Source organism: Hypanus sabinus, chromosome 12 (assembly GCF_030144855.1).
Source record: "Hypanus sabinus isolate sHypSab1 chromosome 12, sHypSab1.hap1, whole genome shotgun sequence".
Lineage (NCBI taxonomy): Eukaryota > Metazoa > Chordata > Chondrichthyes > Myliobatiformes > Dasyatidae > Hypanus > Hypanus sabinus.
The window spans coordinates 98,516,913-98,543,236 of NC_082717.1; the positions used below are offsets into that span (position 1 = coordinate 98,516,913).

The following is a 26,324-nucleotide window of genomic DNA, read 5'->3' on the forward strand; positions in this document are numbered from 1 at the left end:
CATTTTTTTTACTTAGAGATACAACACAGAACAGGTCTTTCTGGTCCAATGAACCGTACCTCCCAGTAACTCACCCATTTAACGCTTGCCCAACCACAGGATAATTTAATGACCAACTAACCTACTAACTGGTATGTTGTTGGACTGTTGAAGAAAACTAAAGCATCTGGAGGAAACCCATGCAGTGATAGGGAGAACGTAGAAACTCCGTATCGATGCTGCTGGAATTGAACTCCGAACTTTGAACTCCAGAAAGTTCTGAGCTGTAATCGTATCACACTTACTGCTATGCTACCACTGTGCCCTTACTTGCTCTGGAGGTACTGCAGCAAAGGTACATTTGGCAGACTTCTGGGATGATGGGGCTGGCACATGAAGAGCGGTTTAGTAGGTTGGGGCATTACTTACTGAATACAGTGGAGAGTAGTTTTAATTGCCTCACTATCATGGTGTAGATGGAGATGCAGGAATTTTTTCAGCCATGGGGTGGTGAATCTGTGGAATTCATTGCCATGCAGGGCTGCGAAAGCCAAGCCAAACTAATTAGAAAAGCTAAAAGAAGAAACGAGGCTGCTTTTGACAAGTTAGGTGAAAGTAAATCCAAAGGGTTTCTACAGCTATATTAATAGCAAAAGGATAGTGAGGGATAAAATTGGTCCCTTAGAGAATCAGAGTGGACAGCTATGTGTGGAGCCGAAAGAGATGGGGGAGATTTTGAACAATGTCTTTTCTTCGGTATTCACTAAGGAGAAAGATATTGAATTGTGTGGAATTGAATTGTGAAGGGAAACGAGTAGGGAAGTTATGGAAACTATGATGATTAAACAGGAGGAAGTACTGGCACTTTTAAGTAATATAAAAGTGGATAAATCTCCGGATCCTGACAGGATATTCCCTAGGACCTTGAGGGAGGTTAGTGTAGAAATAGCAGGGGCTCTGATAGAAATATTTCAAATGTCATTAGAAACGGGGATGGTGCCAGAGGATTGGTGTAATGCTCATGTGGTTCCATTGTTTAAAAAGGGTTCTAAGAGTAAACCTAGCAATTATAGGCCTGTCAGTTTGACGTCAGTGGTGGGTAAATTAATGGAAAGTATTCATAGAGACGGTATATATAATTACCTGGATAGACAGGGTCTGATTAGGAACAGTCAACATAGATTTGTGCATGGAACGTCATGTCTAACAAATCTTATTGAATTTTTTGAAGAAGTTATTAGGAAAGTTGATGAGGATACAGCAGTGGATGTTGTCTATATGGACAAGGTTAGGCCTTTGACAAGGTTCCACATGGAAGGTTAGTTAGGAAGGTTCAATCATTAGGTATTAATATTGAAGTAGTGAAATAGATTCAACAGTGGCTGGGTGGGAGATGCCAGAGAGTAGTGGTGGATAACTGTTTGTCAGGTTGGAGGCCGGTGACTAGTGGTGTGCCTCAGAGATCTGGACTGGGTCCAGTGTTGTTTGTCATATACATTAATGATCTGGATGATGGGGTGGTAAAATTGGATTAGTAAGTATGCAGATGATACTAAGATAGGTGGCGTTGTGGATAATGAAGTAGGTTTTCAAAGCTTGCAGAGAGATTTAGGCCAGTTAGAAGAGTGGGTTGAAAGACGGCAGATGGAGTTTAATGCTGATAAGTGTGAGGTGCTACATTTTGGTAGGACTAACCCAAATAGGACATACATGGGCATTGAGGAATGCAGTAGAACAGAGTGATCTAGGAATAATGGTGCATAGTTCCCTGAAGGTGGAATCTCATGTGGATAGGGTGGTGAAGAAAGCTTTTGGTATGGTGGCCTTTATAAATCAGAGCATTCAGTATAGGAGTTGGGATGTAATGTTAAAATTGTACAAGGCATTGGTGAGGCCAAATTTGGAGTATTGTGTACAGTTCTGGTCACCGAATTAAAGGAAAGATGTCAACAAAGTAGAGAGAGTACAGATGAGATTTACTAGAATGTTACATGGGTTTCAGCACCCAAGTTACTGAGAAAGGTTGAACAAGTTAGGTCTTTACTCTTTGGAGCATAGAAGGTTGAGGGGGACTTGATAGAGGTATTTAAAATTATGAGGGGGATAGATAGAGTTGATGTGGATAGGCTCTTTCCATTGAGAGTAGGGGAGATTCAAACAAGAGGACATGAGTTGAGAGTTAAAGGGCAAAAGTTTAGGGGAAACACGAGGGGGAACTTCTTTACTCAGAGAGTGGTAGCAGTGTGGAACGAGCTTCCAGTAGAAGTGGTAGAGACAGGTTCGATTTTGTCATTTAAAAAAAATTGGATAGGTATATAGTCAGGAAAGGAATGGACGGTTATGGGCTGAGTGCAGGTCGGTGGGACTAGGTGAGAGCAAGCGTTCCGCACGGACTAGAAGGGCCGAGATGGCCTGTTTCCGTGCTGTAATTGTTGTATGGTTATTGGGGAGATTGGTAGGCTCTAACTGGTAAGGGGGTTAATAGTTATGGGGAGAATGGGGTTGGAAAAAAATGATCAGCCATGATGGAACAAACTCAATGGGCTTGGAGGCCAGATTCTGCTATGTCTTACGATCTGACAAATGTTTAAATTTAGTGAAAAGAACCATACCATACACAAATGGCAAGATTACATAGAAATATTCATGTCTTTACTCAATAGGTGGCTAGCTTAATCACAAGTCTAAGTAATCACAACCACCAACTTCATTGAAAACTACTACTTAATGTGTAGCCCACTCCAACTTATAATTGGAGATGCTGAATTTGCAGAGTAGTTTAAAAGCAATAAATCAGTTTATATCATGTTGGTGTTCTCAAGTTATTCAAGAGTGATATGCAGGAGCAGCAACGTGACGGATAGAATGTCAGTTTGGAGGAAAGTGATTTCCCCTGGTCCCAGATCAGGGGTTCCCAACCTGGGGTCCACAGACCCCTTGCTTAACAGTACTGATCCATGGCATAAAAAGATTAGGAACCCCTGCTCTCACAGAGGACAGAGTCTCAGATTAAGGGTAGGTTATTTAGGACAGGTATGAGTTTGGCAGATATTGGCAATTCTCCACCAAGACAGCTGACCCGAGACTGAACGTTAAGGAGGCAATGAGCAGTCCACTTACAAGTTTCAGATGCAAGGGAGACTGTACTGCCCAGTCTAAAGACACTGAACAAAATTCATGGCTACCATCATTTCTGTTCATACCTTCGCTCCTGTTTGTAGAACAGCAGGATGAACAGGCAGGCAGTCAGAACGATCAGCAATACGCTCAGCATTGCGCCTACAGCCCTGCTCCTTCCAGACAGGCCCTGATCCGTCGCGCCAGGAATCACATCAATGATTGGCCTGTTCAAAACAGAAAAAGGGCAGACAAATCACACCAGGAGCAGACATTTTCCCAAAGCATTTCTGCTAATCATTACAATCCCAACTTCCATATTCTTTCTACTTGTATAGACCACAAGTAGTCTTGTTAACCAGATTCCTCCTATAACCCTGATCTTCTCCAAGTCAATGTAAAACATGATCACCTTGAAACTACAGATATCAATGTAACACAAAGAATCTACCAAAATGTTAGCAATCAGCATAACAGTACTAACCAATTACCGAATTTCTCAGTGGTGATTAAGAGAGAAATATTCCCTGGTCTCCAAGGCAGACTCCAGATCTCATCCTAAAAGTAGCACAAGATCTTTGGAAAGAGAATTCTGATTTACAATAGAAATATGGAGTTTGTTTAGGGAGCTGTTGCATAGGGCTCAGCTTTCCTTTGAAGGAGGGGAAGAAAGGCAGGGTGAAGGAACTATGGTTGACAAGAGAAGTGGAACATCTAGTCAAGAGGAAGGAGGAATCTTACTTAAGGTTTAGGAAGCCAGGCTCTAGGCAATCACACAGTAGCCATGAAGGAACTAAAGAATGGACTTAGAAAGGGCTATGAGAAGGTCTTGGTGAGAATGATTAAGGAAAACCCAAAGGAATTCTACATGTATGTGAAGAACAGGACAATGACTACAGTGAGGGTAAGACATTGGGGATAGAAGAGGAAACATGTGGCTCCAGAGGAGGTAATGGAGGTCCTTAATGAATACTTTGCTTCAATAATCACTGGTGAGAGGGACCTTGGCAAATGTGAGGTCAGTGCAGAACCAGCTAAAGGGCTGGAACATGTTAATGTTAAGGAGGATGTGCTGAAACTTGAGAAAAACGTTAGGATAGATTATTACCTAGTGCTAGATGGGATACACTCCACGTTACTACAGGGAGTGAGGGAAAAGATAGCTGCGTCTTTGGCAATTATCTATGTATCCTCACTGGCCACAGGAGTACTACTAGAAGATTGGAGAGTGGCAAATGCTATTCCTTTTTTTGGAGAAAGGTGTTAGGGATACCCTGGGAATTATACAGCAGCGAATCTTACATCAATGGTGGACAAGTTATTAGAGAGAATTCTTAGAATCAGGAACTAGGAACATTTTGAGAAGCATAACCTAACTAGGGATAGTCAACATGGTTTTCTGAGGGGCAGATCATGCCACACAAACCAGACTGAATTCTTCAAGGAAGCGACAAAACAAATTGATGAAGGTAGACCAGTGGATGTGGTGTATATGGATTTTAATAAGTGTTTGTCAAGATTCCTCAAGATAGGCCTGTTCAGAAAGTCAGGAGGCATGGGATCTAGGGAAACTTTCTGTGTGGACACAGAACTGTCTTGCCTACAGAAGGGTGGTGTAGATGGAGCATATTCTGTCTGGAAGTTGGTGCCAGTGGTGTTCCACAGGGATCTGTTCTGGGACCTCTACTCTTTGTGCCTTTTATTAGTTACTTGGATGGGGAAGTGGGAGAGTGGGTTAGTAAGGCTGCAGATGACATGAAGCTTAGTGATATTGTGGATAGTGTAAAAGGCTGCCGTAGGGACATAGACAGGATGCAGAGCTGAACCGAGAAGTGGCAGATGGAGTTCAATTCAGAGAAGTGTGAAGTGATTCACCAGAAGGTTGAAGTTAAAGGCAAATTACAGGGTTAATAGCAGCAATCTTAACACTGTGGAGGAACAGAAGGATCTTGCTGTTCACATCCATAGATCCTCAAAGTTGCCGTGCAAGTTGATAGGGTGGACAAGGCAGCGCATGAGGGGTTGGCCCTCATTAATCGGGTCTGAGTTGAAAAACTTGAGGTAATGGTACAGCTTTATTCTGGTTAGACCACACTTGAAATTTTGTGTTCAGTTCTGGTCGCCTCTTCATACAAAGGATGAGGAAGCTTCAGAGAGGGTGCAGAGGAGACTTAGCAAGATGCTGTGACTTATGAGGAAAGGTTGAGTGAGCTAGGGCTTTCTCTTTGAAGCAAAGGAGGATGAGATATAATAGAGGAATATCAGAAAGAGGCATTGATAGAGTAAACAGCCAGAGACTTTTTTTCAGGGCGACAATGGCTAACGTGTGAGGACATAATTTTGAGGAGATTGGGGTACGGGTGGTGGGGGAAAACGTCAGAGAGAGGAATTTTTTTTTAATATACATCGATAGTGGTAAGTGCATGGAACACACTTGGTCTAGCAGATATGTTAGGGGCGTTTAAGAGACTCCTAGATATCTATTTATTGAGATGCAACACAGAGCAGGCCCAACGAGCCGCATCACCTAGCAACCCCCCAAGTTAACCCTAGCCTAATCACAGGACAATTTACAATGAACAATTAACCTAACAGCCGCTATGTCTTTGGACCATGGGATGAAACTGGAGCACCCAGAGAAAACCCACAGCCACAGGGAAAACAGGCAGTGGGGAGATTGAACTAATAAACAATAAAGCAAGTGAATAAACACCAGACCGCATTCACAGCATCAGCCGAGGACAGGAGTATTGACACCAAAGTAAATTGAAAACAAGAAGCTCTTTCTGACAGGGAAGCAACATATTTTGTTGGTCATACAGTTACTACACGATTTTATCATTATGGCTCAAGGATATCAGTTTGCCTGTCACTTGGTTATGAAACTTTCAACTGCAGACCTGGATTTCAATGGCATAATTGAGTTATTAACTCTGTAATTACTTCTCCTCCCATTAAAATGGCTACCTTGTTATTTCACTGCATGCAAGAGTTGTACATGTCCCTCTGAAGCGGTATACATGGCTAAGTAGACAAAGACTTTCAAAAGGAGAAAATCCTTATTTTCTGGGTTGTGTTTGGAAACATCAGCTTGCAAAATGTTTTTGATACACACATAAAAGTTTAGACATTTAAATTTTAGACTTCAATCTTTTGACTCAGTTAATCTATAAAACGTCAGAAAAACGTTCTGGATAACACAAATGTTTTTTAAAAATAGCCTGCAGAAGCTGGAAATCTTAGACACAGTGTCTACTTTATTAGTTACACCTGCTCTTTAATGCAAATAATCTAATCAGCCAATCATGCGGCTGCAATTTAATGCATAAAAGCATGCATACATGGTCAAGAGGTTCAACTGCTGTTCAGACCAAACATCATAATGGGGAAGAAATGACTGAGCACGGATTGGTTGTTGGTGCCAGATGGGTCAGTTAGAGTTTCTTGGAAACTGCTGATCTCCTGGGATTTTCATACACATCAGTTTCTTGAGCAGGGGTTCCCAGCCCGGGGTCCACAGCCCGCTTGCTTAATGGTATTAGTCCATGACATAAGAGGGGTTGGGAACTCTAGAGCTCTAGAGCTTGGAGAATGGAGCAAAAACACAAAATCAGCAAGCGGGAAGTCCTGTGAGTGAAAATGCCTTGCCAATGAAAGAGGTCTAAGGAAAATGGTTCAAGCTGAGCCCAACTTAAATAACCATGTTGAGCCTTGATGCAGATGGGCCACGGCAGCAGTTGACCAGATCGGGACCCACTCTTGGCCAGGTCATTAATGTAATAACTAGTAACTAATGAAGTGGACGAGACACTGAGTGTTTTTAAGGGTAATCCTGAAACACTCAGTAGGTCAGGCAGCATCTGTGGAGAGAGTAACAGTTGATGCTTCAGTCTCTTCACGAGTTCTCATCCAGTTTTCCTTGAAATTCAGGTTTTAATTGGATCGTAAGATAATAATGAGAAACTTAACAAGCTACAGCGGTGCTGCAGAGATTCAACATCAAAACACTGATTTCTTGCCCACTAACATCTAAACATTCCAACAAGAGATAAAAATTGTACCATATAAAAGAAAATGAGAATTGGTTTTCTGCAGCTCAAGTCTATAAATAGCTGGAGAGACTCACGCAAGGTCGCAGATTATCGAGGTGTACCAGGTAAACAGGTACTGGCAATCAGACGTCTCGTGTAGGAAATCTGGCCTCCCGTTCCCTGCTAACTGGCTGCAATGCAACAGTACTGTGGAAGAGACGTTCTTTGTTGGATCGCGGCCGCATATGGAGTTCGAAGTGAAAACCACATCCAGGTCATCATCTGAAATAAGAAATGGGTGGAAATGCACATCACACTGCTAATGACACTATTGCAAAGAAGAGTAGCTCGCAACCTGTCCAATATGGTTCAAGTATTTGATGTGAAAGAGTTTGGAAACAAAGGGGAAAGAAACAAAAATGAATATAGAAAAGATTGAGATTAATGCCTGGAAAGAGCTGAGTGATTGGGGAAGACTAGACTGAGATCCTTCACGATCTATGCTTCTCAGTGGAGAGAGAGGGTGATACAACATGGCCTGGATGAGTTGTGGTTTTCTGTATGAACCCAACCTCCCAGAGGCATAAATTAAACGTACTTTCAGGCATCTGCATGGGAAGTGAGACAAATTTATACACACATATCAGAAGTAATTATAGATAATGCAAATAATAACTAAAGGTATTGGAAAAGCTGATCTAATAGCAAAATAGAAAAAAAAGGCAAGCCAGCATTATTAAAAATGAGTCTGTGACAAGGTTCAAAACAAACACAAGAGATACTGCAAATGCTGGAAATCCATTGCTACATACAAACACACACACAATGCTAGAGGAAGTTCTAGGAGTGTTAGTGGGGAACACTAGGGCAATAGACGTCACAGTACATGTTTAGATCAGTATCAGAAAAGGGCAAAAAGCAATCAATCCGAGGACTCTCTTAAATAAGATAAAGGGGCCTGGCCTGGATAAACTAAAATACAAATACAGCTGCAGATACTAAAAAGAAAAATAGGAAACCCTGCAAGAACTCAGTCAGTCAAGTGGCATCTCCTGATAAAAATTACTCAGTGTTATTATTTCAGAGGACCTGTCCTGGGCCCAGCAGGCAAGTGCAATTACAAAGAAAGCACGGCAGTGCCTCTACTTCCTTAGGAGTTGGCAGAGGTTCGGCACATCATCTAAGACTTTGACAAACTTCTATAGATGTGTGGAGAGCGTATTGACCGGCTGCATCATAACCTGATATAGAGACACCACTGCCCTTGAACAGAAAATCCTACAAAAAGTAGTGGATTTAACCTTGTGCATCACAGGTAAAGCCCTCCCCCACCATTGAGCACATCTACACGAAACTTCGTAGGAAAGCAGCATCCATTATCAGGGACCCCCAGCACCCAGGACATGTTCTCTTCTCACTTCTGACATCAGGAAAGTGGTACAGGAGCCTCAGGACCCACCACCGGGTTCAGGAACAGTTATCACCCCTCAAACAACAGGTTCTTGAACCAGAAGGGATAACTTCACTTGTTCCATCGTTGAAGTGTTTTCTCAACCTATGGACTCACTTTCAAGGACTCTTCGTGTCATGTTCTTGATATTCATTGCTTATTTATTATTATTATTTATTTTTGTATTTGCAGTTTGTAGTCCTATGTACACTGGTTGGACACCTAAGTTGGTGCTGTCTTTCATTGATTGCATCGTAGTTATTATTCTATTCTGGATTTATTGAGAATGCCTGCAAGAAAATGAATTTCAGGGTGACGTATGTACTTTGACAAATTTACTTTGAACTTTAATATAGCAGCATTCCAACGCAGTGTCTGACTAACTTTGTGTCAGTTTGGATAGCTTAATAATTCTTGGTTACCTATAGTATCTACATCAGCCATCTAATGATGTTGAAATCAAGTAAGATCCCCAACTCATACAACTCTAAGAACATAATAACTAGTCAATGGAGAAAATTAATCAAAAGTAATTTAGAAGGCTCACCTTCAAGGTAGTACTTTGCATTGCCTGGTACGCCTATACACCTGAAGGCAGGCCGGTTCACCTTGACCTGGCAAATGTTGGATCCTCGGCAATGAACGTTCTTAGGGTTAGCAATTCCCGAAAGCTGAATATCATACGTGTACGAATCGCCATTTGGCCTGATATCACCAGAAGCTCTGTACAACCTGCAATGCAGAAAGCTGAATATCATACGTGTACGAATCGCCATTTGGCCTGATATCACCAGAAGCTCTATACAACCTGCAATGCAGAAAGATGCTTGCCATAATACGTAGAATGAGAACATGATAGATCACACTATGGAACCTGAAAAATGCAGGGAAAACAGATGGAAAATAAAGCAACATTAAAAATAAGGTAGATCAGTCATGTGTAATTTGGCTCATTACAGATTTCAGAACTCATTTCTAGATGGCGTTGGACAGTGGCTACTCCCTCTATGCCGCTGCAAAGGTAATCTTCAAATATTCCTGAGCAGGACAGTTGTAGCTGAAACACACAATCTTTTAGGAATAACTTCCTTCCCCTCCACTGGATTTCTGAATGGCTAATGAACCCATGAGCACTACCTCACTTACTTTTGCACTACATATTTTTAAGAATATACACTCAATGGCCAGTTTATAAGGCACTTCCTCTACCTAATAAAGTGTGGCCACTAAGTATACACCTGTAGTCTTTTGCTGCTGTAGCCCATCCACTTCAAAGTTCATCCAGCTTCTTTGTACGTCTTGATTTGACCACAGCATCTGCAGTGTACTTTGTGGTTATCAAAGATCAATGTGTTGTGTGCTCATAGATGTTCTTCTGCACACCACTGTAGCTATTTGAGTTACTGCCACCTTCCTGTCAACTTGACCCATTCGCCCGTCATTAACAAGACATTTTCACCCACAGAACTGCCGCTCACTGTTTTTTTTTTGCACCGTTCTCTGTAAACTCTGTAGAGACTGTGTGCATGAATACAATCAGTGGCCAATACTCTCTCTACCTGTTGTGGTCTGAACATCTGTGCGTCTCTGCGCATGTACCTGCTTGCAGAGTATGTTCTCCTGCTGCAATCATTTAGGTTTCCACCCGATTCCCAAAGATGTTGGGAGTTGGTAGATTAATTGGTGATAATAAATGGTTTCAAGAGTGTAGGACCACCTTCCGGTCAAGATGGTGCTGAGCTGCCGTCTCTGTTGAGATCATGGCTCAGATTTATTTCTTCGTATTTAGAGATACAGGCCCTTCTGGCCCAATAAGCATTCACACCTCTTGATCACGTCTGCATGCTGTTATGGATTGAGTTGCTACTACATGATTGGCTGATTAGATGTTTGCATTAACAAGCAGGTGTAGCTAATAAAGTGGCCACTGAGTGTAACTTGCACACTTCTGCCCTGCAAGGTGTCATACTACCACAAATCATCCATAATTTGTTTTAAATATACACTTAATTCTTTCTAAATGTCTATCAAGGGCTCACTAATGCCACTAGTTCCAGACTGACATGAGGTTTTCCTAATTAGATCATCGATAGACCAGATTACTGATACTGCCTTAGTAACCTTGGGGAAGTCAGACTACTGTGCAAAAGTGACAGATTAGTGTTTAATAGGATCCTGGCTGTGACTAAATAGGATGGAATCGGGAAAATAAGAGCCCCTTCCTTTTAGGGAATTGCAGAGATGCACTGAGAAGGATACATTTCCCTCTAGGAAAGGGTGCAGATAGATTTAGTAAAAAAGAGAAAGATGACATTTGTCATAATCAAAGGCTTTTGAACAAACTGCAGCCATTAGAGAAAAATAAAAATCACATGCAAAGCAAACGGAGGGGTTTTCAAAATAACCAAATGCTGAACACATACTCGGAATAAATCGGTGCCAAATCCACTGCTTTCCCAGTTACAGGGTTTTTGATGGTCGTGCCCACGATGTGAACCTCTTGTGGCTTTATTGCACAGGCTGCACGGGTCTCCCAAGAAATTAAAAATTCACACTTGTTTTCATCAAACCTAGAAAAAAGCACATTCTGGATGTAATGGTTTGGCGTAGGAGTTCCAAGAAAAGACAGAACCACACCAAATGCCAGGATATGGTTACAGAAATATGCAATTAACAAATTCCTGATCATTAAAAACCTTAACAAAGGTCTCAGCCTGAAACATCAACTGTCCTCCCTGGATGTTGCCTGACCCCACTGAGTTCCTTCAGCACTCTGTGTTGTTAAAAGATCAAATTAACGTAATTTAGAAATGCCTTAAACAAGGCAGCCTTTAAATTTCAACCTCTCCCAAATTTGAAATGGTAGATTTTCAAGGGACTTCGCAGCTCGAGTATTGAAACAAAATAATTTCTCCTCTTCAGCAGAACTTTGTCCCAGAGACAATACGGACAAAATAAATATTGGCCTGGAACTGTGTGCATAATAATGTGATAAAACCTTTGGGAAGACGATTGACCAATACTTACATGGAAAGTGCTGTGGAGTTAAGTTGAGAGATGATTTTAGAAGCTCTATATACGACTGGGTTCATCACCATTTCTCCCTTTATCTTTTCAGCAAAGCTGCACATCACCACACCCGGGGAATCACACCCATTGACAAATTAATACTTTAATAATTTAATACTTTGCGCTTATCGTGGAACTTGCATTATGCTTGACTTTTAATAGCTCTGTGTCTTGCTGCCTCCGCTTGCCCCGAGAGCATGGGGGGGGGGGGGCGGAGCGGAGAGAAGAAGATCTGATGGACTCCTTCCATTAGGTGTGCTGGAATTGACCAACATGAAGCAAAGGAATCAGATGCAAAGTGCATGCTGCTCTCTGTGGCCAAGACTGGAAGTAAAATGTGAGATCAGATACCCTAACACCTACAATCCAGCACCTCCCCGGTGCCCTCTTCTGAGCTGCTGGCAAAAGGCAAAAATGTTGCAGTCCAGTGTTGGTACTTGGGAGGCCAGTAAGTATATGCATCGAGAGAAGCACATTCACCAATTATTGACCACAAAAAAACATTAAGGAAGGGAGTTAAGAAGAAGGACCGTAAAGGTAGTAATGTCAGCCTGTGCCACATGACAGTGAGCATAGGAATAGAATGAAGTGGAGGATAAATGCGTGGCTGAGAGATTGGAGCAGGGGGCAGGGATTCAAGTTTCTGGATCATTGGGACCTCTTTTGGGGCAGGTGTGACCTGTACAAAAAGGATGGGTTGCACTTCAATCCTGGGGGGGTGGGGACCAATATCCTGGTGGAGAGATTTGCAAAGGCTACTGGGGAGACTCTAAACTAGAATGGTTGGGGGGGGGGTGGGAATCAAATTGAAGAGAATAGGAGAGAGGAGGTTAGTTCGCTAGTAGACAGTGTGTGAGGGAGGATAGGCAGATGATAGAGAAGGGGAGCGCTCAGACCAAAAATGTAGGGGAGAAGAAAGAAAAAGATAATAAACTTGTTTGCACCATTAGGGATAAACAGAGAGGAAGAGTTGGAGAGTTTCTTAAATGCATCTATTTTAATGCTAGGAGCAGTGTAAGAAAGGTGGATGAACTGAGAGCATGGATTGATACCTGGATATATAACGTTGTAGCTATTAGTGAAACATGGTTGCAGGAGGGGTGTGATTGGCAACTAAATATTCCTGGATTTTGTTGCTTCAGGTCTGATAGAACTGGAGGGGCAAGAGGGGGAGGTGTTGCATTGCTTGTCAGAGAAAATATTACAGTGGTGCTTTGGCAGGATAGATTAGAGGGCTCATCTAGGGAGACTATTTGGTTGGAATTGAGGAATGGGAAAGGTGTAGTAACACCTATAGGGGTGTATTACAGACCACCTAATGGGAAGCGAGAATTGGAGGAGCAAATTTGTAAGGAGATAGCAGATATTTGTAATAAGCACAAGGTTGTGATTGCGGGAGATTTTAATTTTACACACAGAGTGGGAAGCCCATTCTGTAAAAGGGCTGGATGGTTTGGAGTTTGTAAAATGTGTGCAGGATAGTTTTTTGCAGCAATACATAGAGGTACCAAATAGAGAAGGGGCAGTGTTGGATCTTCTGTTAGGGAATGAGATAGGTCAGGTGACGGAGGAATGTGTTGGGGAGCACTTTGGGTCCAGTGATCACAATGTCATTAGTTTCAATGTAATTATGGAGAAGGATAGGACTGGACCCAGGGTTGAGATTTTTGATTGGAGAAAGACTAACTTTGAGAAGATGCAAAAGGATTTAGAAGGAGTGGATTGGGACAATTTGTTTTATGGGAAGGATGTAATAGAGAAATGGAGGTCATTTAAAGGTGAAATTTTGAGAGTACAGAATCTTTATGTTCTGGTTAGGTTGAAAGGAAAGGTTAAAAGTTTGAGAGAGCCATGGTTTTCAAGGGATATTAAAAACTTGGTTCAGAAAAGAGAGATCTACAATAAATATAGGAGGCATGAAGTAAATGAGGTGCTCCAGGAATATAAAGAATGTAAAAAGAATCTTAAGAAAGAAATTAGAAAAGCTAAAAGAAGATAGGAGGTTGCTTTGGCAAGTAAGGTGAAAATAAGTCCAAAGAGTTTCTACAGTTATATCAATAGCAAAAAGATAGTGAGGGATAAAATTGGTCCCTTAGAGAATCAAGAGTGGACAGCTATGTGTGGGGCCAAAAGAGATGGGGGGAGATTTTAAACAATTTCTTTTCTTCGGTATTCACTAAGGAGAAGAATATGGAATTGTATAAGGTAAGGGAAACAAGTAGGGTAGTTATGGAAACTATGATGATTAAAGAAGAGGAAGTACTGGCGCTTTTAGAGAATATCCTAACAGGACCTTGAGAGAAGTTAGTGTAGAAATAGCAGGGGCTCTGACAGAAATATTTCGAATGTCATTAGAAACAGGGATGGTGCCGGAGGATTGGCGAATTACTCATGTGGTTCCATTGTTTAAAAAGATTTCTAAGAGTAAACCTACCAATTATCGGCTGTAAGTTTGATGTCAGTGGTGGGTAAATTAATGGAAAGTATTCTTAGAGATAGTATATATAATTATCTGGTTAGATAGGGTCTGCTCAGGAACAGTCAACATGGATGTGTGTGTGGAAGGTCATGTTTGACAAATCTTATTGAATTTTTTGAAGATATTACGAGGAAAGTTGACGAGGGTACAGCAGTGGATGGTGTCTATATGGATTTCAGTAAGGCCTTTGACAAGGTTCTGCATGGAAGGTTAGTTAGGAAGGTTCAATCATTAGGTATTAATATTGAAGTAGTGAAATGGATTCAACAGTGGCTGAATGGGAGATGCCAGAGAGTAGCTGTGGATAACTGTCAGGTTGGAGGCCGGTGACTAGTGGTGTGCCTCAGGGATCTGTACTAGGTCCAATGTTTGTCATATACATTAATGATCTGGATGATGGGGTGGTAAATTGGATTAGTAAGTATGCAGATGATACCAAGATAGGTGGAGTTGTGGATAATGAAGTAGGTTTTCAAAGCTTGCAGAGAGATTTAGGCCAGTTAGAAGAATGGGCTGAAAGACGGCAGATGGAGTTTAATGCTGATAAGTGTGAGGTGTTACATTTTGGTAGGACTAATCCAAATAGGACATACATGGTAAATGGTAGGGCACTGAGGAATGCAGTAGAACAGAGTGATCTAGGAATAATGGTGCACAGTTCCCTGAAGGTGGAATCTCATCTGGATAGGGTGGTGAAGAAAGCTTTTGGTATGCTGGCCTTTATAAATCAGAGCATTGAGTATAGGAGTTGGGATGTAATGTTAAAATTGTACAAGGCATTGGTGAGGCTAAATTTGGAGTCTTATGTACAGTTCTGGTCACCAAATTATAGGAAAGATGTCACCAAAATAGAGAAAGTACAGAGGAGATTTACTAGAATGTTACCTGGGTTTCAGCACCTAAGTTACAGAGAAAGGTTGAACAAGTTAGGTCTTTATTCTTTGGAGTGTAGAAGGTTGAGGGGGAACTTGATCGAGGTTTTTAAAATTATGAGGGGTATAGATAGAGTTGATGTGGATAGGCTTTTTCCATCGAGAGTGGGGGAGATTCAAACAAGAGGACATGAGTTGAGAGTTAAGGGGCAAAAGTTTAGGGGTAACACAACGGGGAACTTCTTTACTCAGACAGTGGTAGTTGTGTGGAACGAGCTTCCAGTAGAAGTGATAGAGGCAGGTTCGATATTGTCATTTAAATAAAAATTGGATAGGTATATGGACAGGAAAGGAATGGAGGGTTATGGGCTGAGTGCAGGTCGGTGGGACTAGCATTCGGCACGGACTAGAAGGGCCGAGATGGCCTGTTTCTGTGCTGTAATTGTTATATGGTTATTAATTATTTATTGGAAATATTGTGATCGAATAACTGTGCAACCATTAGCCATGTCAACACAGGAAACTCAGCAGATGCTAGAAATCCAGAGCAACATACACAAAATGCTAGAGGAACATGCGTATATTGAGCTTGGAACGGGCTGCTGGCAGGCAACGGTGTTGGAGGCAGATACAATAGGGTCTGTTAAGAGACTTCTGGATAGACACATGGAGCTTAGAAAAATAGAGGACTATGGGTAAGCCTAGTAATTTCTAAGGTAGGGACATGTTCGGCACAACTTTGCGGGCCGAAGGGCCTGTATTGTGCTGTAGGCTTTCTATGTTTCTAACTCAGCAGGTCAGGCAGCATCTATGGAAATAGTGTCAATGCAGCTTTGAGGTTGGTTGGGTAGGATCACAGATCTTCACCAATGTTACTTTATTCCCAGGTAATGTTAAATGCACAACCACATTAACTTGATTTTCAGTTCTCCTACCCAACCTCTGCACTGCTGTGCTCCATGATGGAATAGTGAAGCTGTCAGATCCATTCACCTTGATAGACAAATCCCAGACAACCGAAGTCCGCAGGACACTAACAGACTTGCAGAGATAAGGGTCTCCTTACCTTGTTAGCTTTGGTGCCCCTCCTGTCGACGAACACTGCAGTTGTATAACAGTCCTTGCGCGTTTGCCTGCACTACAGTTAAAATAGCCACTTGAGTAACTCACAGAAAGGTGCGTGTCTGGAAGTAAAGGGTTGAAATTAAAGTAGCAACCACAGCACACGTCAATGGTTGAAGCTTTCTGGTTTATATTCACCCTCTTATGCCAAAAGATCGAAGAAAGATAGATTCTCGGTAGTACATCATGAGGGGCATAGATAACATACTGAGAGCTCACTTCCATAGTCTAGAATTACAGAGCACATGTTTACAGTGAGAGGAGATAAATTTAAAGGAAAGCTTTCCCACACAGAGGGTGGTGAATATCTAGAACAAGGTACCCAGTGGTGGCAGCAGAAGCAAATAATAATATTTAAAAGACATTTGGACAAGTATGTGGATAGGAAATTCAATGCAGTTTAGAAGAATGAAGGAGAATCTCACTGAAACCTATCTAATATTGAAAGGACTGGATAGGGTGGATTTGGAAAGGATGTTTCCTATAGTGGACAAGTAGAGAACCAGAGGCCACAGCCTCAGAATAGAGGGACATCCCTTTAGAGATAAGAAAAGGAGGAATTTCTTTAGCCAGAGGGTGGTGAATCTGTGGAATTCACTGCCACAGACTGCTGTGGAGGCCAATTCATTGGGTACACTTAAAGCAGAGGTTGATAAGTTCTTGATTAGAAAGGGCACCAAAGGTTATAGGAGAAGTCAGGAGAATGGGGTTGAGAGGGAAAATGAATCAGCCATGATGGATTAGTGGAGCTGACTTGATGGACAGAATAGCCTAATTCAGCTCCTATATGTTACAGTCTTATGGGATACAGAACTGATACAGGAAAACGGTATCACATTTGACCAGTGCAAGGCGGGCAGAGACAGTTTGTAAGGTTCTATGATCTACAGATCTGGTACATGACTCAAGACTCTTTTCACTTCGTTGGAGATTCTAGGCTCACAAGAAGCTGATAGACTAAAGAACACTAGAAAGCTCAATGGAGTTAAAAACAGCAGTGTTCCTGTGTTACATTTTTACCATACAAACAACGTGCTTCATGTATCTATTGGTACAAGGCTTCGTACCTTGAACTTCTATTTTCTGGCTGTGAACAAGTCCCAATATCTGTGTCCTAGCATTTTCAGCCTTCCTGCACACACTGGCATATGGAGGGCAGCCAGTGGGTCCTTCATGAACTCCTTCACAGAGATTCATGTAGTACCTGAAAAATAAAACAGTAGATTCAACACTAGCGCCCCAGACACTATCCAAAGAGACACACCCAAATGAACCACGCTACCTTAACTGAATCACAACCAAGAGAAAACCTGTAGATGCTGGAAATCAAAGTAATACACACAAAATAGAGGGCTTTGGGTAACCCTGGGTAATTTCTAAAGTAAATACATGTTGTGGGCTGAAGAGCCTGTATTGCGCTGTAGGTTTTCTATGAAATGCTGGAGGAACTCAGCAGGTCAGGCAGCATCTATAGAAACAAGTAAGCAGTCGATGCTGTGACCCGAAATCCTTCATCAGAACAACTGCCCAAAACGTCGACTCTTTACTCTTAATTGAACCACTTTTTAGTCACAAGACAATCATTGAGTGAACTACATTGAGTTTTGGACTGCAGTTACTAATGGTGTTGACCACCCACCCTCGTTCCATTGAAGGCAGTGGGATCTAGTGTTGGAGCAGCATACAAGCTGTAGGATCTGTCCAGCCTGAGCAACAATCAATGCTAAAGATCTCCGAGGTGCTTGCTTTGGGTAGCTAATCAAAAGGATGAATGGGCAGCCATTCTATCTGCTCTAGAATCAGGGTCAGTCTAACTTCAGCTGTCAAATTACAGTATGCAGACCATACTTGCCTCGTGCACAGCGAGAAGCCAGGCACCAAATCAACACCAACCTTTTCACTAAAGCACACAAAGGAAAGGGCCTGATGGTCCACATATGCAAAAAAAAGGTCACCTACCGATCTGTATAACACCTTCATAGAGTAACAGATGCGCCTTGGATAATGTAGGCCACTTTTCACATCTCCAAAGCCACTGCTCTACATAGGCAGGCATTTACTCTCAGTGCAGTCTTAGCCATTTAAGAAAAACAACGTTTGAAGATCAAGACCGAGCGCGGTGTATGGACGCCAGTGGTCCCTGCCCTTGAAGAGATCACGAGGCATGAACTGCCTTGAAGGCACTTCAAACTGCTACAACCTGCACAAAACCCCAAAACCTAGAGCTGTCTGTGCACGCCCACCTGCCTGTTGATTACATTCTCTCTCAGCTTGTATGAGCTGAAACAAAAGGGAAGTCCCATTAAAACAGCAGACTCGCCAGTGCTTCACGGAATGCAAATTACTAGCAATGTAACACTAACACTGTCACCCAGTGCGATTCATCCACTCTGTTATGCTACTAAAGGGGCCAATAGAGCACTGCAGCAGAGAAACAAGTCCTGCAAGCCCACCTGGACCACACTGACCTGTTTTACTGCCTAGTTCCATCAACCAGCACCCAGACCATACCCTTCCATCTGTGTACTTATTCAAACTTCTCTTAAATGTTGCAACAGAACCAGCATTCACCACTTCCACTGACAGCTCATTCCACACTCCCATCACCCCGAGTGAAATTCCCCCTCATGTACCCATTAAATCTTTCACCTTTCACCACAAACCTATGACTTTTAGTTCCCGTCTCACCCAACCTCAGAGGAACAAGTCTGCGTGTATTTACCCGATTATACCTCTCACTATTTTGTACACCGCTATAACATCTCCCCTCATTCTCCTACATTCAAGGGAATAAGGCCCTAACCTATACAATCTTTCCTAATGACAAAAGTCCAGGTAACATAGTTGTCAATTTTCCCTGCACTCTGAAGTTTGTTGAAATCTCTCCTGTCGGTAGGTGACAAGAACTGCACATAATAATCCAAATTCAGCCAAACCAATGGCTTATACAACTTTAACATAACATCCCAACTCCTGTACTCAATACTTTTATTTATGAAGGCCAGTGTTCCAGAAGCTTACTTCATGACCCCATCTACCTGTGAGGCCACTTTCAAGGAATTATGGGTCTGTGTTCCCATATCCTTTGTTCTACCACACACCTCAGTGCCCGACCATTCTGTGTCCAAGTCCTGCCCTGGTTTGTCCTTACTAAGTGCAACACTACACTTGTCTGCATGACATTTTATCTGCTATTTTTTCAGCACATTTTTCTGGATGATCCAATTATGATGCAAGCTTTAATAGCCTTCCTGTAGTCCACTACCCCCCACCGCCAATCTTGCTTTTACCTGCAAATTTGCTTATCCAGTTTACCATATCATCATCTAGATCATTGATATAGGTGACAAACAACTGGGTCAGCAGCTATCGCTGTGGTATACACAAGCCTCCAGTCAGAAGGGCAACCATCTACCACAAAGCCAATGCTGAAACTTAACCTTTTAGACCAACCTTCCGTGCAGCATTTGTCAAAGGCCTTGCTAAAGTCCCCTGGAGAGGACCATAACTTTGTCATAGTGTTTGGAGGCTTGTGTGCCTCAATGACCCAAAGAGCCATGTTGGTTAGAGTCAGGGCATTATGCTTTGGGTCTTGGTAAGGTCACCCATGCCACACAGGTCAAAGGGTAGAGGCTAGACAGATAGTGGTCCACTGGTCCTCCAGGTTCAGGGGATACAGCTCGGGGCTAACAAAACTATTATGGAATCAACAGTGAAGATTCATTCTGCATCTGAACGTGATGGTATTCCAAATTCTCCACAAGGGACTTGCATGATTGAAAGTAGTGAAAAACAAGGGGAAGCTCCTGACATGAAGGAAGCCTTGAACACCACCAGGAATGGAGGACCGCCATTGCTGCCCTAAATGCCAGCTGCATAATGGGCAGTAAATTGCTGTAGTCCATGTAGACAATGTCTACTGCCTCTCCTTCAACTTTCCTGTTAACTTCCTTGAAAACCATTTTAAGATTGGTTAGACAATACACACAAAGCCATGTTGACTCACCAACCAGGGTTTATAATATACAACTACGTATGTACCCTGGCCCTTATAATACCTTCCAATAAGTTACTCATGACTGATGTCAGGTTAACTAGCCTACAATTTCCTGGCTTATGCTAATGAGACTTTCTTGAACAATGGAACAACATTTGCTACCCTCCAATCCTCCAGCACCTCACCCGTGGCTAAGGACTATCTTTGCTAGGACTCCTGCAATTTCAGTACCAGCCTCCTGTAAGATCTAAGGGGATTCCTTCTCAGGCCCCGACTCCTCTTTTGTAATCTGAATAGTCCATGACCTCAACCGTTTTGCCTCAGTTCTCTAGACTGCGTCTGTCTCTTGAGCAAATCCAGATGCAAAAATTGGAACATGCCGACAGCAGACGTTGCTTGCTCAGGATTCAGAGGATACTCAGTTGGAGAATTTCCCCAAACTGAAATCAGCATACTTGGATATGGAAATATAAAGTGTTTGACAGAAAGTGGATGGGATGGAATGAGATCAGAGTTGAACAGGCTTAAGGGACTGGGGTTCCCACAGTCATTTGACTCTGTCTCATGCTCTTAGCTGAGGCCCCATGAGCCACCTAGGCACTAGGGGTTCAGACGACAACAATGTTCTTAGCTGCACACATTGAAATTCAAAGGCATACATATTAGCAAAGAGATCATGTTCTTTCCAGCATAGAGTAATCTCAGCCCTCAGTGATTTTAAAGATAAAGATGAGCTTTATTTGTCACATCTACATCTAAACACCAAATTATACCTCAAAATGTGCCATTTTGCGTCAACGACCATCCAACGATTGCACTGGGGGCAGCATACAAGTGTCGCACATTTCCAGCACTAACAAAACAGGCCTACAACTCACTAAGCCTAACTGCGAGAGGAAACCAGAGCACCCGCTGGTCATGGGGAGAATACAGAAACTCGATACAGAAGGGACAAGAATCGAACTCCAGTGACCGCTGGTGCCAACTGCTCTGCTGTTGTACCATGGAGCACGGACAAGTCATGGAACCTGACAGCCCCTGCAAAACAATACAATACCATACAGAGAGACTGACAGCAGCTAGTACTTACGTATAACCATGAGAGGAGAACTTCCATGATCCGGTGAGAGAAGAAAGCATTCTCAAATCATAGGTCTTGTGACTGTGAACTACCTTGCACATCATCCGCTTAGGTGGACAAATGACACTCGTCCTCCATTCAAATGTTGTCGAACAGCCAAGGGTCTCACTCAACAACTCAGGCTGCCCGACGTCAGCAGTGTCATCACATTTGAAGATGATCGTTGATCTCCGAGTTGCAGTCGCTGAAATCATTGAATTTAGGTTGATTAAATTACAATGTGTTTTACTAATTGGACTGTTTTCTCTGCGTCAGGGCCTGAGGGGAGACCCAGGAATATAAAGTCGTAAGTGGCACAGATGAGATGGTCTCCCCCCCTCCCCAACCCCAATAGTATTTACAAATGTCAAATACTAGAGAGCAGAGCTTTAAAAGAGAAAGAGGAAGAAACAAAGGAAATGCTCAGGGAATAGCAGGTACCCAAAATATATTGCTAGGGCGACAGCATCCCCCCTCCTCCACCCACCCATCTACCTACATCCCCCCTCACATATCAACTGCCAGCTTGTACTCCTTCTCCTCCCCCACCTGACGAAGGGTCTCAGCCTAAACTATTGTCTCTATTCCTCTCCATAGATGCTGCCTGACCTGCTGAGTTCCTCCAGCATTTTGTGAGTGTTCCTCAGGACTTCCAGCATCTGCAGAATCTCTTGTGGTTGTTGATTGGTTGTGGCACTAAAGGGGCATTTGGTTATGAACAGGGAGGTAACAGTGGGATATAGATCATATCATAGATTGAAACATATAAGATTATTAAGGGATTGGACACACTGGAGGCAGGAAGCATGTTCCTGCTGATGGGTGAGTCCAGAACTAGAGGCCACAGTTTAAGAATAAGGGGTAGGCCATTTAGAACAGAGATGCAGAAAAACTTTTTCACCCAGAGAGTGATGGATATGTGGAATGCTCTGCCCCAGAAGGCAGTGGAGGCCAAGTCTCTGGATGCATTCAGGAGAGAGTTAGATAGAGCTCTTATAGATAGCGGGGTCAAGGGATATGGGGAGAGGGCAGGAACTGGGTACTGATTGTGTATGATCAGCCATGATCACAGTGAATGGCGGTGCTGGCTCGAAGGGTCGAATAGCCTACTCCTGCACCTACTGCCTATTGTCTATTATCAGCAGGCAAATGGGACTGGTTTAATTTGGCATCGTGGCTGGCACAGTTAGTGGGTGAAGGGCCTGTCCCGGATTTGTACTGTTCTGAGCCCAAGTGTGGATATTCAAATAATTATCACATCCCATTCAAACAGAACATACTGGTACCCATTATGTACCATTGCTGCAGAAGTCCCATTGTTTATCCTTGGTAAAGTCACTGGTTGTCGCACACCACAGTAATCCATCAGTTCTTCCCGCAGTAGTACACTCATTGTAAGATGTTCCAAGAGCCGTGAAAGGAAACACGCACAGCTTTCCTGCTTTAGTGACTGTTAAAGACAGTGAAAAACAGAACAGGTCACCTGAAGTGCAACATGCAGTTATCAGGACTCATCATACCGATCTCCTATTCCTAATCCCACTTGCTTTTCCGGGCAACTTGTCACTGCCTCCAAGGGCGGGCTCTTCAAATCCAGGCTTGGGCATCAACTACAAACAACAGCTGATAGCCAGGAAGGAATCATCTGAGATTTATCTCCCTCGCCCGGCAGAGCACAGAGTTATAATGTAGCCCACCATATGGCTGTCCTGTTCAAGGTCAACTAATACAGAATTTCAAAGTAAATTATCAAACTACATATATATCACCAAACACTATCCTGTGTTTCAATTTCTTGAAGACATTGTAACAGATATACTAGAATTAATGAAAAACTACACACAAGGCTATCAACCAATCACTGTGCAAAAGACAATCTGTGCAAATAACTTAAGCTAATTCACAATTAAAAGGACGTTGGAAACAAATGCCTCAAGAGAGAACCCTACCCTCATTTAACAGGGAATGAACTATGAACTGACACATTTTTTCCCAAAAAACTGGCAAAGGTGCATTTGTGAAGCAAAGCACAAGTTATCCTTAGCATTTTCTTTAGAACACACAATAAGCTTACAGTGCTTATAAGTAGTATTCCACACCCCCCCAAGAAATTTTTATGTTTATTGTTTTACAACATTGAATCACAATGGATTTAATTTGGCTTTTTTGACACTGATCAACAGACAAGACTCTTGTGTCAAACCAAAGTGAACACAGATTTCTACAAATTGTCTAAATTTATTACAATTATTAAATACAGAGTAACAGATTGCATAATTACTCACCCCCTTCAAGTCAGTATTTAGTAGATGCACCTTTGGCAACAATTTCAGCCTTGAGTCTCTGTGGACAGGTCTCTATCAGCTTTGCACATCTGGACACTGAGAATTTACCCCATTTTTCTTTACAAAACTGTTCGAGCTCTGTCAGATTGCATGGGGATCATAACTGAACAGCCCTTTTTCCAAGTCCAGCCACAAATTTCTCAATTGGATTGAAGCCTGGACTCTGACTTGGCCACTCCAGGACATTAACTTTGTTGTTTTTAAGCCATTTCTGTGTAGCTTTACCTTTATGCTTGGGATCATTGTCTTGCTGGAAAACAATTCTTCTCCCAAGACGCAGTTCTCTTGCAGACTGCATCAGGTTTTCCTCCAGGATTTCCCCGTATTTTGCTGCATTCATTTTACACTTTACCCTCAGAATCCCTCCAGGGCCTGCTGCAGTGAAGCATCCCCACAGCATGATGCAGCGGTATTGATGATGTGCGGTGTTTGGCTTACACCAACATAGTCTGACAGCCAAAAAGCTCAATCTTGGTTTCATCAGAAACTTCTTCCAGCTCACTTCAGTCTCCCACATGCCTTCTGACAAACTCTAGTCAAAATTTCATGAGTTTTTCCCCCTAACAGAGGCTTTGCCACATTCCAATAAAGCTTCGGCTCTGAAGCACCCGGGCAACAGTTGTTGTACGCACAGTCTCTCCCATCTTGGTCACTGAAGCTTGTAACTCCTCTGGAGTTATCATAGGTCTCTTGGTGGCCTCCCTCACTAGTCGCTTCTTGCACGGTCACTCAGTTTTTGAGGACAGTCTGCTCTAGGCAGATTTATAGCTGTGCCACATTAATGAAAAGGGGTATTTAGTGACTTAGAAATTTTCTTGTATACATCTCCCGACTTGTTCTTTTCAAAAACCTTTTTGCAGAGTTGCTTGGAGTGTTGTTTTGTCTTCAAGGTGTAGTTTTTGCCAAGATACTGACTCACCAGCATTTGGATCTTCCAGATACAGGTGTATTTTTACTACCATCAATTGAAACACCTTGACTGCACATGGTGAATCTCCATTTAACTAATCATGCTGTTTCTAAAACCAATTGGCTGCACCAGTGATGATTTGGTGTGTCATATTAAAGGGGATGAATACTTTTGCTATCAATTATTTTGTGTTTTATATTTGTAATTGATTTAGATCACTTTGTAGAGATCTGTTTTCACCCTGACATGAAGGAGTATTTTTCTGTCCATCAGCGTAAAAAAAAAGCCAAATTAAATCTACGGTGATTAAATGTTGTAAAACAATAAAACATGAAAACTGCCAGGTGGGGGGGGGGGGGGGGGGGGTAAATACTTTTTACAGGCGCTGTAGATCAGCTGAATTAACAGCTCCCATTATTACCTGTAGGGCACTGCTCTGTACTGCCATAGTGCAAAATTAAGGCTTGGTCCTGGTGTTTGTACTCCAGCATCATTGCCTTTGGATTGCCGAAGGAAACTGCTTCAGTTCCTGAGACCAAACAGACAGCACTGTCTTTACACTTGTTGCTGGGGACATCTGTTACAGCCGCACATACGTCAAGGTGATATGTCCTCTGCCCAGACCGAACCTGAGGGATCAATGCGTCAGTTATTTGGAATGTGACATCAGTCAGAAGCACAAAGGGATATTTTGCACGCTGATTTTCTTGCTCATTACAACAATGTATTTCTACAATGACATGCTTAATTATTAGGAACTAGTTTCATGCTTAAATATACTAGCAGTGTTGATTACACATCTTCTCAATTAAACAGCAAGGTTGAAATGCAGTAATCGGACACTCAGGGTGGAGGAGTAACATCTTATATTCCGTTTGGGTAGCCTCGAAGTTGATGGCATGAATATCTCTCTCTCCTTCTGGAGAAAAATAATCCCCCTGTTCCTTGCTCTGACCTTTTACCTCTTCTCTCTTGCCTATCACTTCCCTCTGTGTTCCCTCCTCTTTCCCTTTCCCCTATGTTCCACTCTCTTCTCAGATTCCTCCATTCCCATCCACTTGACTTCACCCATCACCTTCCAAATAGACTCCTTCACCGACCCCCACCTTTTCATTCTGGCAACTTCTTCCCTTCTTCCTGCAGTATTGTCTCGACTCTTAACATCAATTGTTTATTCATTTCCACAGATGCTGCCTGACTTGCTGTGTTCCACAGCAACACATACAAAATGCTGGAGGGTTTCCAGCATCTGCAGAGTTTGTTTATGATATTAATTCTATTTTTAATGTGTGTTCAGCACTGGTTCAAAGTGCCCATGGCTTAACAGCAGTCGAGCATGAACCAAGTGTTAAAGCCTGAAATATCCTGGAAAAGAAATGCTGGGAACCTCCCCAATGGGCGCCAAACCCAGGATGGAGATTTGTCCAAATTGGTTTCAGCTGAAGGATAAACATTTTTTTTTTAAACAAAGATGTTACTAGAACTTGAGACCTGAGTGACAGCAAAAGGGATGAAATGCCAGGATTTTATTTATTAGAGCAGAGAAAAATGGTGGGGGATTTGATAGAGATAAACAAAATTACAAGGGGGCATAGATAGGGTAAATGTAAGTAGACTTGTTCCACTGAGGTTGGGTGAAACTAGAACCAGAGATCATAGGCTAAAGGTGCAAGGTGAAACTTTTAAGGGGAGCGCGATGAGGAATCTTCTTTATTCAGAGGGCGGTGAGAGCTTAGAAAGAGCTGCCAGCAGAAGTGATAGATGCAAGTTTGATTTTAACATTTAAGAGGAGCTGGGAAGGGTAGGGAGGGCTATGGTGGGATGCGGGTCAAT

The 26,324-nt window shown here is 42.5% G+C and overlaps 1 protein-coding gene across 1 annotated transcript in view; it reads right to left on the reverse strand.

The window, feature by feature from the left end:
- The window catches only part of igf2r (insulin-like growth factor 2 receptor), a 198,241-nt gene that overhangs the window by 10,132 nt on the left and 161,785 nt on the right, over positions 1 to 26,324 (reverse strand). Inside the window, exons 38-46 of the mRNA XM_059986536.1 lie at positions 24,913 to 25,120; positions 22,534 to 22,686; positions 21,207 to 21,441; positions 17,187 to 17,323; positions 16,064 to 16,181; positions 11,001 to 11,147; positions 9,125 to 9,309; positions 7,223 to 7,409; positions 3,183 to 3,323 (exon numbers count right to left, since the gene is read on the reverse strand). Of these exons, the coding sequence (XP_059842519.1) occupies positions 3,183 to 3,323; positions 7,223 to 7,409; positions 9,125 to 9,309; positions 11,001 to 11,147; positions 16,064 to 16,181; positions 17,187 to 17,323; positions 21,207 to 21,441; positions 22,534 to 22,686; positions 24,913 to 25,120 (1,511 nt within the window). The remainder of the gene's footprint in view (positions 1 to 3,182; positions 3,324 to 7,222; positions 7,410 to 9,124; positions 9,310 to 11,000; positions 11,148 to 16,063; positions 16,182 to 17,186; positions 17,324 to 21,206; positions 21,442 to 22,533; positions 22,687 to 24,912; positions 25,121 to 26,324) is intronic.